The 17,705-nt window shown below is 40.8% G+C and overlaps 1 protein-coding gene across 1 annotated transcript in view; it reads right to left on the reverse strand.

Annotated features, from left to right (window-relative positions):
* The window catches only part of TOP1 (DNA topoisomerase I), a 134,672-nt gene that overhangs the window by 45,318 nt on the left and 71,649 nt on the right, over positions 1–17,705 (reverse strand). The window contains exon 3 of the mRNA XM_061631492.1: positions 6,555–6,657. Coding sequence (XP_061487476.1) covers positions 6,555–6,657 — 103 coding nt within the window. The remainder of the gene's footprint in view (positions 1–6,554; positions 6,658–17,705) is intronic.

The following is a 17,705-nucleotide window of genomic DNA, read 5'->3' on the forward strand; positions in this document are numbered from 1 at the left end:
AACTACCTCAGTCCAGAGAAGAACTAACTTTCATTGAGTTTTGTCATTTCTTGCCACACAGTTAATGGTATGTGAATGAGTGGGGTGACACTCATGGTGTATTCAGACAGTCAACTTTCACTCTTTGTACTTTTATGACCACAACCTCCCAATCTGAGGTGCGTGTTTTCCATAAGTACACCAAAAGGAAACTAGGATAAATAACTAATACAAGAACAGCCCTGTCGAATCTTTTTAAAAAAAATGTTTTTAAAATTTGTATATTTGTTTTTAATATTTTAATTGTTATAAACCACCCAGAAAGCTTCAGCTATGGGGCGGTATATAATGCAATTTAATAATAATAATAATAATAATAATAATATGGGAAGCCCAACAGAACTTCAGAGCAACAGCATTCTCCCTGCTTCTGTTTCCCAGCAACTGTCTTCAATACTGAAAATAAATTATGACTGTGTACTATTTAAATTTATATATCATCCTTCCTCTCAAAGAAGCCCAGGGCAGCAAACAACAAACAATAAAACATCTTAAAAACAATCCCAATACAGATGCAGACTGGAATAAAGCCTTTTAAGTAAAGGGTTGTTGAAAGAGGAAGGTCTTCAATAGGCACCAAAAAAGACAGCAGAGATAGTGCATGTCTCACATTGAAGGGAAAGGAATTCTAGGGGAAGGTGCCACAGCATTAAAGGCCCAATTCCTATATTGTATGGAATGGAGCTCCTGAAAGGATGGCCCTCACCTTCTGCAGAAGGCCCTCACCTTCAGATGCAGTGACTGACTGGGAATACAAGGGGTGAGGCAATCTGTAGTTGGATCCCTCTGTATAACTGCACTTAGCTGGGCAGGTTTGCAACATGTTTAGTAAGTTGGGCTTTTCATGGCAGACTTCATTTTTAGACTTCTAGTTACAGTATTATATACATTATATACACAACACATGTCTTGTTTCTGTTATTTGGGCTGACTGCAGGTGTTGCCACCACTCACCACATGCTCAGAGGCACATGTTACCAAATTCTTCCAAGCTACACAGCAAGTGGATTGGACTGTGAAAGACCAACCCAAATTGTGTTTGCATTAATATCTCAGAGAGGAGGTCAGGTCTCCTGCTCCCCTGGTGCATTCACTATAGCTGCCCAATCTCCCTGCTTTTTAAAGTTTGATAGAAACATCTGTAGGCTATAGATAAGTTCTTAAACCGCAAGGGTTTTTGCCTATTAGTGAATTATGTTGGCAGCTTCCAGCCATGTTCAGACCTACCTTCTTTGTAAAACTAAGAAGACTAGCACAAAAGACGGAAATTTGTCTAGGCCATCGAGGCTATAACATGGCTCTCCCCCAGCACAGCCAGGGGTGAGTAGCAGCCAGCTGCACACAAACACTGTCTGCATGCTGCTCAACTCCCTAGCAAGTCTCAAACCTGAGGATGTTGAAAGGGCGAGAGAATGCTGAAATTCAAAGCCTCGCTGATTGATAATGCAGGGAGGAGGGAGCAACCAATCTCACAGGAATCTGGTATGCTCAAAGGCTTAATTAATGGAGCAGTTGGGGCAACACGATGATCAAATAGAAATGACACTCCCACTGAGCTAGGTTCTTTGTGGGATCCACCAAACTCCATGTCCTTCAGGAACTGAAATCAAGCGATCTTGCAGAGATTTGGTGTGCTTAAACACTTAATTAACAGAGCAGTTGGGGCAGGTGAGGTCAGCTCAAACAAAATGTCAGTCCCACTCAATGGGCAACCTGACACTTCCCCAAGACAACACAGGGAAAACAGGGGTAAAGGAATAAAAAAGCCACAAGACACACATGCAAACACACACAGGGCAAATGAGGGAGTAATGTGCCAAAGTAAAAAATTACACCCAGTATAGCACAAACTCTAGGAACACCAATGGAGGCAAGGAGGAAGCATAGTAAAAAACACAGACTCAGAAAATAGATGATAGGAAAAGGCACAAGACCAAGAAAAGGCAAACACTCAAGAGAGAACAAGTGGACCCAACCATCACCAACTGTAGGCAGGGTCAGTCTGGTCCTCTCACAAGAAAAAGCAAAAGGCTTTAGTAGACCCTGGTTGTTCCTTCCAATAGGAGGTGTCATCCCTATCTGGAATGCCATCCATCATCCTTAGGTAATCATTAACAAACAAGTCCTTAGATTGTATACAGATAGTCCAGGCTAAGAGTCTGATTCCAACATATGTAGGAGTTTCCAATACAGAAATGTTGAGATGGTCCAACTACTCTTCTGTTGCACCATGTGTAGTGCTGAGCCAAACCATGGCACAGGTTCCCGGGGAGGAGATCGTGGCCACTTTGTTCCTCACTGTCCTTTTAATCTGTCGCTTTAATATACGGAACTTGCACTCTTGCAAGCACCATATGATGTTTGCTCCACATCTGCGAGTTGAGCTTCAATGTGGCAGCATCTGTGCTCTAGAACTCCCTGTCCATCATTTATTATTATTATTATTATTATTATTATTATTATTATTATTATTATTATTATTATTATTATTATTATTATTATTATTATTATTATTATTATTATCCCTACTACTACCACCACCACCCGCCCTTTCCCAGAGGTGGGTGGGTTACACATAACCAAAACAGTTAAAAACATCCTAAACAACATCACAGAAAATAGAGTGGGTCCTAAAACTATTCATCTCAGGTGCTGAAGACCAGGGTAAAGAGGTGAGTTTCAACATTCGCTGAAAGGCAAGCACCCTTCTGCTTTTGCAGATTCTTGCTAAAAACATCCATCTTTTAGCAAGCCTATCTATACATGTAACAAAGTTACGAATACCCATTTTTAAATTTTGCTGATTGTATTTATATACTGATAAGATACATCATTTAGGAATTCTTTGATTAAACGGTTTACAAATTCTTCTAAATGAATTAAACTTAAAAGTTGCAGAAGAGGATATTGGGTAGAGCAACTAGATTCCTGAAAATCTCCACCTTCCGCTCTCTTTCTATTTAACTAGGTTTCTAGCCTTTATGGCTCCAAAGTTCACTTCAACATGGAATATACCTGCTGAAATTTCAGAAGCCAGAGAGATGAAAGAAAAAGATTTCTAGTGGCTAGGGGATTGGCCTTCAGTTCCTTGACTAGCAGAAGCAGAATATATGCAAAATAGGACAATTATGCAAATAAGTTTAATTTGCATAAGTTATACAGGTCCTAGTAATTTAATTGACAAACAATTCTAAGGAGCAAGCCTGAACAAGAAGAGAAAAAAATTGTTTCCTGGTTTACCAGACATACCCAGTTTTCTCTGCTTTACATGATGGGGAGTATGCTCTTCCCCTCCCAGTATTCCTCTCCCACCTCAGACACTGCCAGACAACGTCTGAATATAGGGCCTGAATGCAAACCTAGGGTATATGGGCCAAGACTGCAGGGTCAATATCAGAGATAAAATCCTGAATTAAATGCATGATCCAAGTTATGTACCCCGTTCAAATGTTAAGCCCATGCATGGCGTGTCCAGTGGCGTCAGAGGCAGGACAAACACACTCTTTATCCCCTCCTCACACAGGAGAAGAATCTTGGTATACGGACTGCCTTCAAGTCGATCCCGACTTATGGCTACCCTATGAATAGGGTTTTCATGGTAAGCTGTATTCAGAGGAAGTTTACCATTGCCTCCCTCTGAGGCTAGTCCTCCCCAGCTGGCTAGGGCCTGCTCAGCTTGCCACAGCTACACAAGCCAGTCCCTTCCTTGACCACAACTGACAGCTGGGGGGCAACTGGGCTTCTTGGAACTATGCAGCTTGCCCATGGCTGCACAGGTGGCAGGGCATGTAACCCCTGAGATACTCACTGTGGGGGTGATCTTTAGCTGGCCCTTTACACCCAGGAGACATGCGAGATTTGAACTCACAGACTCTGGACTCCCAGCCAGGCTCTCCTCCTCACTGTGCTATACCAGCTGTGTTCTCGGTATACACTGCCTAATGTAGCCTATGAAATACTTCAAACAGCAAGGTTACGTTTCTATTGAATATGGTATAACTGGTTCATGCCCATTACACAATGCATGCTTGGGTGAGACAAGGAAAGTTACCATGCAATCCTAACCAGATCCACTCATAAGTAAGTCTACTGAATTCATTGGGGCTTACTGCCAGGCAAGTGGTGTTAGGATTGCAGTTTTAACTGTGTTTACTAGAAAGAACCACACCAATGGTCTAGACTATGTTAATCAACCCAGGCAATCATCACAAATATGTAGCTAGATAAGGAACAAGGCGATTGGTATATAAATTCATTTAAAATGCCTCTAGGGTTTTGGATACCATAAAATGTGAAACAGAGTGATCAAGACAATTACTAAGCAATGGTGCTTGAAAAACTCTATATACCATAATTAATTTGACTGCATATAAATTGTAACAAAGGGTTCCTCACTTAGGCAAAATTGTCACTAAAGGCAAATCGCTAAGGACAAAATTTTCATGTCTTCATGTTGAGAAGAGTGCTTTAACAACCAACTTTGGCACTATCTACTCCTTATCCACCATGTTCTCTTCAATAAACTTTTCTTCTTCTGAGAGTATGTGACTATCCTTTGGAAGGCTGTGATGTGATTGAGATAAAAAGGCGCTTGTAAACAAGGCATGCATCAGAGGAATGGGCTGAAACCCAAGCAGGTTTTGGACCATGTCGTACAAACAGCCCCTTTCTGAAAGGGTATATACATTACAATTTGAAAACATTGAGAGTTCCACAAAAATGTAGGACTATTTGGAAGTGCAAGGCTAAAACACCCCCTCCCAAAAAAGTGTGTTAACCAGTATGCTGTACGTAAAAATATTGCCAGGATTTAAGCAACCAGTAAAGTATGCAACAACTTAGCCAAGACATTTACAGACTCTGCCTCTGAGGTCTAAGATTGTAAGGCACATAAGGCCAGCTCCCTGCTGAAGCTAAGCAGGGTCAGGTCTGGTCGCTGCTTGGATGGGAGACTGCCTGGGAACCATATGTAAGCCGCCTTGGGTTTCATGAAAAAAGAAAGGCGGGGCATAAATGTATACATAAATAAATAAATGTTGATTCAGAAGTAAATCTCATCTACCACAAATTGGAAAACGAAGCAGTTTATTAAAATGTATTCAAGTTTAGACAACACAGAAAAAGAAATCAAGATGTTACAGTTGTCAAAAGACTATGAATTTGTGTAAATGTACATGTACAAAATAAGATTATGTGAATGAAGGTAGGAAAGAGAAGTCATATATACAGTAGGGTCCCACTCATACGGCAGGTTAGGTTCCAGACCCCCGCTGAAAAGTGCAAACTGCCAAAAAGCGGATCAGCAGTAGCGCGGGGGTCTGGAACCTAACCTGCTTATTGCACCAGAGGAGGAAAAGATCAGATCTTCCCCTCCTTGGGCACGATCAGCTCGAGCGGGAGTCTGATCGCGCCAGAAGAGATCAGCTGTAGCACGCTACAGCTGATCTTCCCCTCCTCCGGCGCGATCAGCTGGAGTGCGGGGAGCTCCAGCCCCCCTCCAGCTGATCGCCCTGCTGGTGCCGTATTAGCGGAACACCGAAAAGCGGGGCGCCAAGAAGCATGCCCCTAATGTACCACAGAATGGTACACCCAAGATTTCACACCTGGAATCTATTCTCATGTTTTAACCTCAGCAACATTAACTTAGATCTAACTTTCTTCAGCCCAAAATCTATCTTAAAATCTACCATTTCAAGTACCATTTTATGACTTGAGAAGATGATTAAAACATGAGTACCAATGAGAATGGCCACCAATTTATTTGGAAAACATGCGACTAGAGAAAGTCAACCACTACCAGAGCACTGCTAGAGTCTGTCACAGGAATGTCAAGAGCAAGCAATGTTGCTTTTGATTTGTGGGTGTACTAGTCTCCCCAGCTCCAGCAAGTTAAAGAATATGCAAGTGACCAAAGTTGGCTTTTTGCCTTCCACAACACTTGGGTCAGCCAATGTGCTTATTAGCAAACAGGCTATAAAGCGATCTGACCAACAACACTCTGGCTGGGCAGCCAACCTCTTCCATCACGTACCTCCACCCAACCATTAGGGCTGGAAACACCAATGGCCCAATCAGCTGGGAATACTGCAGTGTGATCTCATCGAACCCACTGTGTGCCTTTGACTGCCCAGTTAACAAGGAACCTGACTGCTACACTGCTCAACAATTTCCAATGTCATTATCTGTGCAGCAGGGAGGAAGAGAATCAGCTAGTGTATGTGGAGGGCCCTGTAGGCATCACAGCAACTGGTTGAGGCCATAGGTTTATTGATTTATAAAATATGCGTATAACGCTATTTCGTTAAAAACATCAATGCGGTTTACAATATGTTAAAAAAACCACCTTAGAATAAACACATTAAAAATACAATTGGTTGCCTATACATATGCTCTAAACTTAATTCTAGCTTATTGCCAATGAGGCAGATGGAATCTTGTGGCCTCTATAATAAATATTCATGTTTTTACAGGCCTAGCTTAGCATGTCCAGATGACAAAACTGCCAATAGTCTCACCTATTGCTGTGCTTGGATTTTTCTCGGTCTTTCTCTTTATCCTTCTTATGCTCTTTGTGTCTGTGTTCTCGATCTTTGTGTTTATCTTTATGTTTGTGAGAATCTGAAAACAAGAAAACAGAGAAAGGAATTAGGAAATAGCTTAGAAGTTAACGTCAATTTCCCACAAGTAGCTTTGCATTGGCTGCTACAAATATGCATCCTAGTACCAATGCTGCATATTGCTTCCCTGTAACAGTACATATTCATATGGGATCTATCATCAGGCAAACCCATGTGCATTCCCAACTGCAGGGCTTCTTAACCTTTTTGGGCCCAGAAGCACATCTGAAAATCTAAGAAACAGATATTTTATGCTGCCCATAATGATTTCACAGAAAAGAATAACTGAGAATGCTCTGAACCCTCCCCCCAAGCAGGCAAAACATTTACACCTCCAAAAGAACAAACAGAACATAAGCAAAAATAATATGCAATACTCCCCCACAAACCAGGTAACACCCAACTAAACAACTCCAAAGAAGCCAATAACAACTCTCAGTTTTTAAACTGGGAGGAACTGGGGGTCTTGGCAAGTACCAAGGGGGTGTCTGAGAATGCTATGGTGCCCATGAGCACTATGTTGTGGATCCCCAGCTGTACAGAACAGAAACCCCATCAGGGTGGTGAAGAAGCCTGCACACAAGCCTGTCCTCCTGCAGTCAGTAACTTCAGCAAAGCTAATAATGCTGACCCAGAGAGCTTCTCTCTGAAAAGGACAAATCTATTATTATTTTGCTTTTATGTTACAGATAGACAAAGCTGCTCTACTGGGATAGACAAATTAATATTTGTGTTGCACAGAAGGTGACAAAGAGGTATAGGGGGAAATGTTAAAATGAAGCATGCAGGTTCGTATACCAATCTGTGGCAAAACTAGCAAAGCATCATAGTACTCTGGACTTCCTCATTCAAGTAGATAGACCACAGTGTCCCCTGCATATAACCTTGCAAATATTAAAGGCATTTTAGTGTCTTGTCCTCCTCCACATGACATTTCAAATAATTGGCTCATTCTCTCTCACATACACACACAGCACTGAACAACAGAAGACCCCATCTTTACTTTCTGCACAAGCAAAGTATTGTCTTTTGCTAGCACAGGCAGATTATATACAGGCAGCTGGAATCGTGGTTTTTCTTTTAATTATTGGAAAAAAATGGCAAATTTGGAGGGGTCTTTGGGCTGCAAACTCTTGGGGGGGGCATATGCAGCCCATGTAATGCAGGTAGCCACCTCTCATGGAAGTAGAAGAGGTCACTAGAAAGAATGACACAAAAAGCAAAAATGTCTAGCCCCTTAATCTAACCAGCTCTAGGAGCACTTACTTTTGCACACTGGATACTCAACAAGTTGAAATAGTTTAGAAGAGGTTTGTACCACAACATTTGATGCAGATTCCTTAGAAATCTCAAGAAAAGGCAGTTCTTCTTGCACCAGAGATCCTGCTCGCTAAGCAACTTTCTAAATGCAGGCACTTTCATGACTCTTAATACAAGTTTTCCCCATAGCTTTTTTGGAAGGCATCTCTCTCTACGGGATCAACAAGAGATTCAGACACTCTTTTTTCTTAATGCTATTAAACACCTCCTAAATCAGTGTTTCAGCTGGAGTTTTTATATTATTTGTAGAAACTTTCCTATTCCATCAGTTCTTTTACCAAAATGAGAAATGTACACTTAATAAACAATTCAGAATTAAACCAGGGTATCAGGATTAACTAAACGTGGCAGATACAAAAAAAAGGAAAAGTACCACTCTGCAAATTCGCAACAGATTAAATCCTTCATATGACCAAACACATATCTGCATGCCAAGTAGCTTGCTTTGCATTTATGTTTACCAGATGCTGAAGTGCCATGTATCAATTCAAATAAATAGCAATAATAAATAATATTCAACAGTTAAGACCTTGTTCATATTTAATATTGGCTGTAAGGCCACAGGATAACTTATTCTGTAGCTGAACATAAAAGGTCTGCTAGTTCATACCAAAGACCCATCTAGTACAGCATTCTGTTCTCATAGTCGTCAACCAGATGCCTATAGGAAGCCTACAAGCAGGACATTAGTGCAAAAAACTCTCCTGCTTGTATCCACCAGCGACTGGCATTCAGAAACATACTGCCTCTGATCCTGGAGGCAATATAGTCATCATGACTCTTAAGTAATCGATAGCCTGATCCCCCTTTAAAGTTGTCCTAATCAGGAGCCATTTCTGTATCTTATAGCAGCAAATTCCAAAATTTATTATTCACTGTGTGAAGATACAATTTCTTTTGTCCGTCCATTTAACATTCAAATCTAGAAATAAGCCATAATGCACTTCCACTTACTACACCAGGTCTATGTCCACATGACTTTTTTTCAATGTGCAGGAGTCACACTAAACTCTCAAGGAGCAGGTGAAGTTTTCTAGCCACTTTTTGATTGAGGAACTGCTACAACATGTCATGATATCTTGCAGAGTCCCAATGCCTTCTTCCCTTACCCCCAAACAGTATAAACTGGTCCTAAATAATGGGTGACATCTAACAAAATCATACTCAGAGCAGACTGGTTGCAATCAATGTACTTAAGTTACTGAAGTCCACTATGAGTATAACTAAATAGGATATCACCCATGTATAATATGATGATGATGATTCAGTTTACTACTTGCCCTTTACTAGTAGGTCCCAGGGCGAGTCCCAATATAAAATGCAATATTAAAACAGTTTACTTTATTTAACCAAAAAGTTAAACAGTTGGGTAATTATAACTTATTATTTTTCAAGATGACTGGGCTATCAAAAAACTAAGCTTTTATAAATGTAATTCTGAGTTTATTAACTTTTCAATGTGAAAACTAGGCTTGGTGATGCCCTTATGGAGAGAGAACGCAAGATCTCATGAAAACTCAGGGGAAATGCTCACAGAGCCTAGCTGAAAAACTAATATGCTACGGTAAAGGTACTTTATGATCAACTTGTTATGATATGATCAACTCATTTATCAATGCAGTCTGATCTCCAGCAGCTACAACACTGCATTTCAACTGAACGTATATTCTCTGAATTCAGAATGCTTTGTTAACACAGACCAGCACACAGGTAAACCCATCCCATCAGGGCAGCTGATTTCCCCCCGTCATTCAAAAAGCAGCTCACCCATAGAAGATCACAAGTTGTTTTTAAAACTTATGAGTGTGAACTGTAGTTTGCTGCTCTTTGGAATTGTTTTTTTTAAAAGCACAAGATGTACTCCTGTGAATTAAGGTCAAAATGACCACTCAAGCACTATCACTCTCCTATGAAAAGCAGTAATTGCCAACATTTTCAAGTTCAGCAAACCACAAATGCCTTTTCATTCCAAAAGTTGAAGTAATATCCCACTTGAGACCCATACCTGGACCCAGAATCCTGCAAAACAAAAGTGCAGTGTCACTGGGATTAGTTTATGACTGACAAACAGCCAAAAATGGAAGACAAATGCAAGTTTGATGATACATACAAGTCTTTTGTGCCATTAGGTATGGTTGGAAGTATTTATGTTCATGGGTTACAAGGGATATCAGGGTTTTAGAGCCAAGCTAGAAAACAGCTTTAAAAACTGAATTCAAACCCTGATTCATATGGAAACAAGGTTAGCATTAACCATTATTCAAGGTACACACTAATAAAATCCTTAGCTATGGTTAAGTTTGGCAGAAAAAGTAGAAACTTGCATATGAGGAGGTAGAGCTGGGGAAAGCAAAGAAGCAATCCATTAGCGGTTCCTCCAATCATTACCCAAAACCAAGGTAAGGACCTCACTGTGTCTGAACTGGCCCAGTGTCAGTGGGGAACAAAGCTTAGCAGAAATTGCACATCAGGATCAATCAGCCTTCTTCAACAAAGCAGCCTCTAGAAGAACACATTTACAATGATACAATGCAATTTCAGGGTAAATGGAACAAGGAAGCAAACTCAAATTCCTATAGGCATAAGAAAGTACTCTTTCACAAAGCATATATTTAATTTATGGAATTTGGATGCCTTTCAACAGGGATTTAGACAAATTCATGGAGGATAGGTCTATAATGGCTGTATTAGTCATGACGGGATCCATGCTTAGGTGTGGTATGTCACATATTACCATTTGATAGGGGTCTTAGAAGAGCACTTTGCCTTTATGCCTTAATTGTGAACTTTCCAGATGCATCTGGTCACTCTTGTATACTTGTAATAGAATAAAACACTCATGACATTTGGATAGGTTGAAATTAAGGCCCAGTTACTGGGATGACCAAAGCAGTTCATTTTGCATCAAGTGAAAATAAAACACCTTCACTGTACAGTGGGAGTATAAAGCAGGGGTTGATAACTTTTTTTCCCAACTGACTAACTCTGAGGGCTGCATGCCAAAAGTGGGTCCATCCCACTCTCATGCACACCACACACACAGAGGATGCATGCAGATCAACTGAGGAGGGGGGTTCACTCTTTCTCAGCTCATCAAATGATCAGTCTGATGACCAGGGAAGGCCAATTTGCATGCCCTTTAGGGCACTACGCTCCACCTACGCCCGCACTGTATCTCCTTTAAATTTGTTCCCTTTTTGTCACCACTGCTGCCCAAATCAGTGCAGTGGGGAGGGGGGGATGGCTTTGGGTTCTGATCAGGTGCCCAAACTGGGGGTTAACCACCCCTGGTTAATCGTATCTGAGAAATTATTTTAAAAGTTCTTCATTTACATAGAAAAGCATTCTTTAGCTTTATGTTTCTGGTAAAAGTACTGATTCAGTTTAGAGACAAAGAATGGTACCAAACTGGTGTTACTCTGCTACCAAAAGGTGAGGGAGGCAATTTTTGGCAATTCTCTCCTCCCCCCCCCCCAAAAAAAATCTGTTCTGGATCTAATCCTTGTCTGATCCAGCACCACTCCTCTTATTTAAGGTCACAAATTGTCTATAAATTAATACAATAATGACTTCATTTTGGTAACATAGTTAAGCACATCAGTTTGATTTATTCAGTGTGAGAGCCTTGTGTGTATGCATGTTTTCAGCAACTGTAGCAGAGTAGCCTTTCAACCCGCCGTAATTCTACAGGCAAAAATAGACAAACTACTTTGCCTTAATAGGCATCGTATTAACTTGGTTTATTGTAGCAGAAAGTTATACAAAACAGATTCCATCAAGAAGTAAACCTAGATCACAACAGTTACTCAAGATCTTTAAAGCAACTTGCTTCAGAGAAAGCAATTATCCAGGAGCGTAAACACAGAAACGTAGAGCCAGCTATAAACTTTGTTTAATGGAGGGCTCATCAACAAATTATTATTAGAGGAAGCTCTTTAGACAGCTGCCTACATAAACTTTATGGCAAAGAATAAGAACAGAGAGAAAGCAAAAAGGAAAAGAATGAGAAAAAGAGAAAGGCGTGTGAAGGTTTGCAGTGTTTGGATTTCAACTTGGAATGCAATACCTTACAGTAAAGATGACCAACTTTTTGTATGTGTGGGGGCCACAGCCTTTATCCACATCATGCAAAGGGCTGAAAGTGTACATAAACTGCTACATAAACTGAGGCCCTCACAACCACTCAGGCTCTGTAACACCACCATTATTTTTATTTATTTATTTGATTTATTTCCCACCCTTTCTCCCAGGAGGAGCCCACAGCGGCATCTAGTAGTACGTTTTAGTTAGGCTCCTCCATTGCATACAAATATGTACATTTATATGCTGCATACACACAGGAAGAAATCCCAAACTTAAATGTGGAAAATCTCAGTTTCTCCTAGTTTGAAATCAATCCCCCCCTTCATTTATGGGAGAAATAATTGCCATTTTACATACCAAGATTAAATTTGATAAGACTACTAGAAGCTAGAAGAAGAGAGATGGGTGTTGGATTCTACCAATTCACTGTCTTTCTTTTGTAATATAAAATATGATGTAAGACTTGGAGGAAAGGGGAGGGGAAATGGACACAAGGAAGCCCCTCCCCCATTACATGTCACAGCAAATCCTGTTATTCCTGGACAAAAGCAAAAGGTGCCCTTTCCTTCCCTTATATTCTGTAGTGTAGTGGGAACAGGTAAGGCACATTGAAAACCTTTATTTAAACTTTTAAAGAAATAAAAATGAAGAAATCAGTTATGCACAAAAATACAATTACAGTAGGACCCCACTCATATGGCAGGTTAGGTTCCAGACCCCCACTGGAAAGCAAAAACCGCCGGAAAGCGGGTCAGCTGTAGTGTGGGGGTCTGGAACCTAACCCGCTGATTGCACTGGAGGAGGAGAAGATCAGCTGTAGCACGCTACAGCTGATCTTCCCCTCCTCCAGCACGATCAGCTGGAGTGCAGGGAGCTCCAGCCTCCCTCCAGCTGATCGCCCCGCTGGTGCCATATTAGCAGAACGCCGAGAAGCGGGGCCCTACTATAGTGCATTTTGTACAGACAGCACAATCAGATGGTTGCATGATAAATGAGGAAATGGAAAGAGGGGGAAGCTGAACATGCTGAAAATTATTGTAAAGATTGCTGGGGCAGGAGAACAATGCCTGAATCAAATGCCACCAGTGAACATTTTTCAGATAACATTTCTGTAATACCAAGCAAAGAATCAGAATCCCAAGCCTTTCCTTCTTCCAGCTACAATTCTCTTGTAATTGCTTGACTGGCCCAGTGCCCCATTAGTGATTAAAAATACTCATAAAATGTTTTGACAGTTTTCTGGCACCTGTCATTTGGTTAGTACAAGGTATTAGAAAGCCTAAAAAGAGAAACAATTTATGCTTATTTACAAAGAAAAATAAGATTTCACTCTTAAGACTTGGAAATATTACCTAGAGATGTTGAACTTTGGAATCACACTGGATCCCAAGGTGTTAAAAAAGAGAGGGGGGATTAATGGAAGTATGCGAATGAAGTCAAACTATGTAGGTCAGAAGCTATACTTGGGCTTGTGGACAGTAGCTTTGCTCTCCAATCAAAGACTTGCTTTTTTACTTTATTGTAGCTTATTGCAGAAAATAATCTGAGCACCTATCCCTCAGAATTATACTTACACAACACTGTGCTTCAGCACTTTGTAATATCATAGCTACTTCTCCAGAATACTCAATTTTGCTAGTGCATTCTGAAAGCATTTGACCTTCTGTAATTTCACTTCATTGTTTTGAGGTCCCAAGTGCTAGCTGCTGGCAGTATCTGGGGACACACTTCATTTCCTCCAAATGTTAGCCACACGCTTGGAAGAGTTTTGGTCTGAAATTTAAAAGCAGGAATTTGCTGCTTTCATAGTAGGTGTCATATGTATAATCCCCATGTTCAACCTCATTTTAAAACTATTGAAGAGAAAGCCTTAAATCCAGCACTTCTCAAGGCAATATGTAATACAACTGTTCTTTTAGTAGGGAAAAAATATTTTGACCTCCCTAGGCAGAGACACCCCACCAATGAAACACCCAAAGGCTGCATGTACCATCCAAAGCCACAAAAGTAAAATTTCCTAGCTTCTGTGTGCATTCAAATGTAAATGATAGCAATAATTGTGGGCAGATTTTCATATAGGCCTAGTTCAGATGACATACTGGTGCAACCAGAGCTTAGTGATCACAAGAGAACCACAGGCTCACATGCTTTCACCTCTGCCTTGAAGTTCTGCCCATGAAAAGTCATCCTTTCCCATGTTAACTATGGTTTAGAGTTACATCTGAACTGGCATAAACATAGAGACTGGTTTAAAGTTTCCAACATTGATTTCAATCTCTGGTTTAGAGGCTAACTTATGGTTATACCAGTTCAGATGTAACTTTAAACCCTACGGAAGAGACCAAGGAATTTGTATTGGGAGGAGGGGGCAATGCGCATGTGACCATGGGGTTCCAATAACCAAATCAAGGTCTGATAATCCACCCAATATGTTGTCTTAACTGGGTCATGGACTTGAGTTGCTAGGATACAAATTAATCTGCAAGCACGTTTTACATGTTACAAAATCATGGAGTCTCATGGTGCTTTCCGAGGTTAGAAATGCAACATAGTATGAAATATAAGCCCTCATTTAAGAGCTACAAATATCAAGTGCTACAAAGTGCACGAAGTTAAAACAATTGAAAGAAGTATGCAATAGCAGTACTAGCTCATCAAGACACTTGCAGTTTAAAGAATGAAACTAAGTGCCTCTCTAGAAACCCATATGAAAGAGTTACCAGAAAGGGTCTATGAAAAGTATGTAAAAAAAACCCTTTAAGATTATGAATAGTTTGAGCAACGAAAAGTTCTTTCCAGAAAAAATTGTGGGCAATTTCTCTCTTCTAAGAGGTTTTCAAGAGACAAGACTACATGAGCATCTGTTAGGTACAGCTTAAGTCGACAAAAGAATCCTGGTGCTAGAAAGGATTGGGCTGACACCTTTTCAGCATCTAAATACATCATGTATTATAGCATACATATAATTATATATATAAATTATATATTTTATAATATATAAATTATATAATTTATATTATATACTATAATTTAGATACTATATATAATTTATATATAAATTATATATATAAATACATATAATTATATTATACATCATGTAGCATCATGATGGAAACCCTAATTGGGGCATTTTTCTTACGGGATGAGGGAAGAGTGGGGATGTGCTAGCTAGTTCTGTCCAGAGCATGGTATCCCAGTAACTGACGCTGCCATCCCCCATGTGTTGGGATGGTAGATATCTGCAGTGGGGCGCCCTTGCTACTGACACTGCCCACCCAGAGCATGGAGGGTGGCAGGGACACAACAGAGGGGATAAAGCTAGCTAGCACATTCACACTCGTCCTTCAAGTGAGGAGAATGTCTGAATAGGTGTATTCAGGTATCTGTCCTGTCACACAAACACGTTTTTCATCTTCATACATGCACATTTAAACTGATGCCTATAATTATGTGGAGCTGTTAATGAGCAGGGAGGTAGTTGTACAAATCAATGCTAATTATTAGCTTTGCCCTTACCACTCAACAGTCCATAGATCCACAACCAGTAACTATCCCTGCTCTGCCATGTACCTGATACAGAGTTTATCTGCCCAAGAAACACCGATTATGGGAGCAGATAAAACAAATAGATAAAGTAAGAGATAAAACATATTACTTTCCCCAGATATCAGATATCAATGCAGGTTTCTTACACAGAATGTGACACAAGTTACAATGGTGTCTCAGTGATGCTGTATAATCTCAACCAGACAAAAACAGCTTCTGGAGCTGGGTCGAATTGTACTAACAGCCAGCATACTCCCATGATTAGTCTGTCACAAAAGAGCAAATACTGACAATCAGCATACTCAGGGAAGGAGTTAAATGCTATGTATCATCAAGCACTTCATGGAACATCAGCGGCTTTACCCAAACATGTATTATATATACATGCCCATTTGCTACTGGGCCAAGTTCAAGGTTCTAGTTTTGGTGTACAAAGCCCTATACACCTTGGGACTAGGATTCCTGAAAGACTGTCCTACCCCTTATATACCCAGACGATCACTGTGCTCTGTAGGTGAGGGCCTCTTGCAGATACCATCTTATTAGGAGGTCTATTCTACACAACATAGGAAACGGACCTTTAGTGTGGCGGCACCTATCCTGTGGAAGTCCCTTCCCTTAAACATTAGGCAGGTGCCATCTCAGCGCTTTTGAAGACTTTCCTCTTTCAACAAGCCTTTTAAAGTTGAGACCTATCCCAGTCTGCATCTGTGTTGGAACTGCTTTTTAACATGGATGCACACCTTAACATGGTGAGGGGGTTGAGTGTGTTGAAGAAGCTAAGAGATATGCCGTCAGGAGTCTAGACCAAGAGGCTAAACTCCTAGCAGGGGCAACCAAGGCGGAATGGTCAAAACTGAAACACCAGACTAAGATGCATCCAAAGTCAGAGGAAAGCAATGGTAAACCATCTCTGAATATATCTTACCACGAAAACCCTATGAACAGAGTATCCAAAATTCAACATGAGATAGTGCTGGAAGATGAGACCCCCAGGTCATAAGGCACTAACCGAGCTACAGGGGAAGAACAAAGGACAAGTATGAGTAGAGCTGTGACTAATGACGCAGCTGGGTCAAAGCCAAAAGGAAGCCCAAAGGCTGATGCGCACAGATGCGAAAGGAGAGTCTGGAGTTGTACAACGCACACAATAGGAACATGGAATGTGAGAAGCATGAACCAGGGAAAGTTAGAAATTGTCAAGCAAGAAATGGAACACATCAACACTACAATACTTGGTGTGAGCGAACTAAAATGGACGGGAATGGGACATATTCAATCAGGCAACTACAAAATATTTTATGTAGGAATAGTGAAATTAAGAAGATCTGACGAAGGTAACTCACGCCTTAGTTACATCCCGGCTTGACTACTGCAACGCACTCTACGTGGGGCTGCCTTTGAAGACAGTTCAGAAGCTTAAATTGGTTCAACGTGCAGCAGTACGAATGCTGACAGGGGCTGACATTCGTGCCCATACAACCCCCCTGTTGCAACAGCTTCACTGGTTGCCGATTTGCTTCCGGACTCAATTCAAGGTGCTGGTGTTGGCCTTTAAAGCCCTTCACGGCCTGGGCCCTGTCTATCTGTCCGATCGGTTGTCTTCTTATGAACCCCCCCGTTCTCTCAGGTCCTCTGATAATTCGTTCCTTAGGATACCTTCATCCACACAAGTTCATCTTTCAGGAACCAGAGACAGGGCGTTCTCTGTTATCGCCCCTAGACTCTGGAATCCCTTGCCAATAGAGGTCCGGTCGGCCTCCTCGCTTCCGGCATTCCGTCACCAGGTCAAGACGTTCCTTTTCCGTCTCGCATTTAACCTGGACTGAGGAATAGGAAATCTCTTGACCATGAGAGACTATGGAGTAATGATGTTGTTTATTTTACTGTATATAGTTTTACTATTTTAACCATCATATAAGTTTGTATTTATGGTTGTATGTCTTGTTTTTATAAGGTATTTTTGTCTAGGTTCTTTTATTATAGAGTTGTTCGCCGCTCTGAGCTTTCCAGGAAGATAGAGCGGCATAGAAATGTTTTAAATAAATAAATAAATAAGAAATGGGGTTGCTTTAATAGTGAGAAGTGATGTAGCAAGAG

The sequence above is a fragment of the Rhineura floridana genome, chromosome 6 (genome assembly GCF_030035675.1).
Source record: "Rhineura floridana isolate rRhiFlo1 chromosome 6, rRhiFlo1.hap2, whole genome shotgun sequence".
NCBI classification, from domain to species: Eukaryota; Metazoa; Chordata; class Lepidosauria; order Squamata; family Rhineuridae; genus Rhineura; species Rhineura floridana.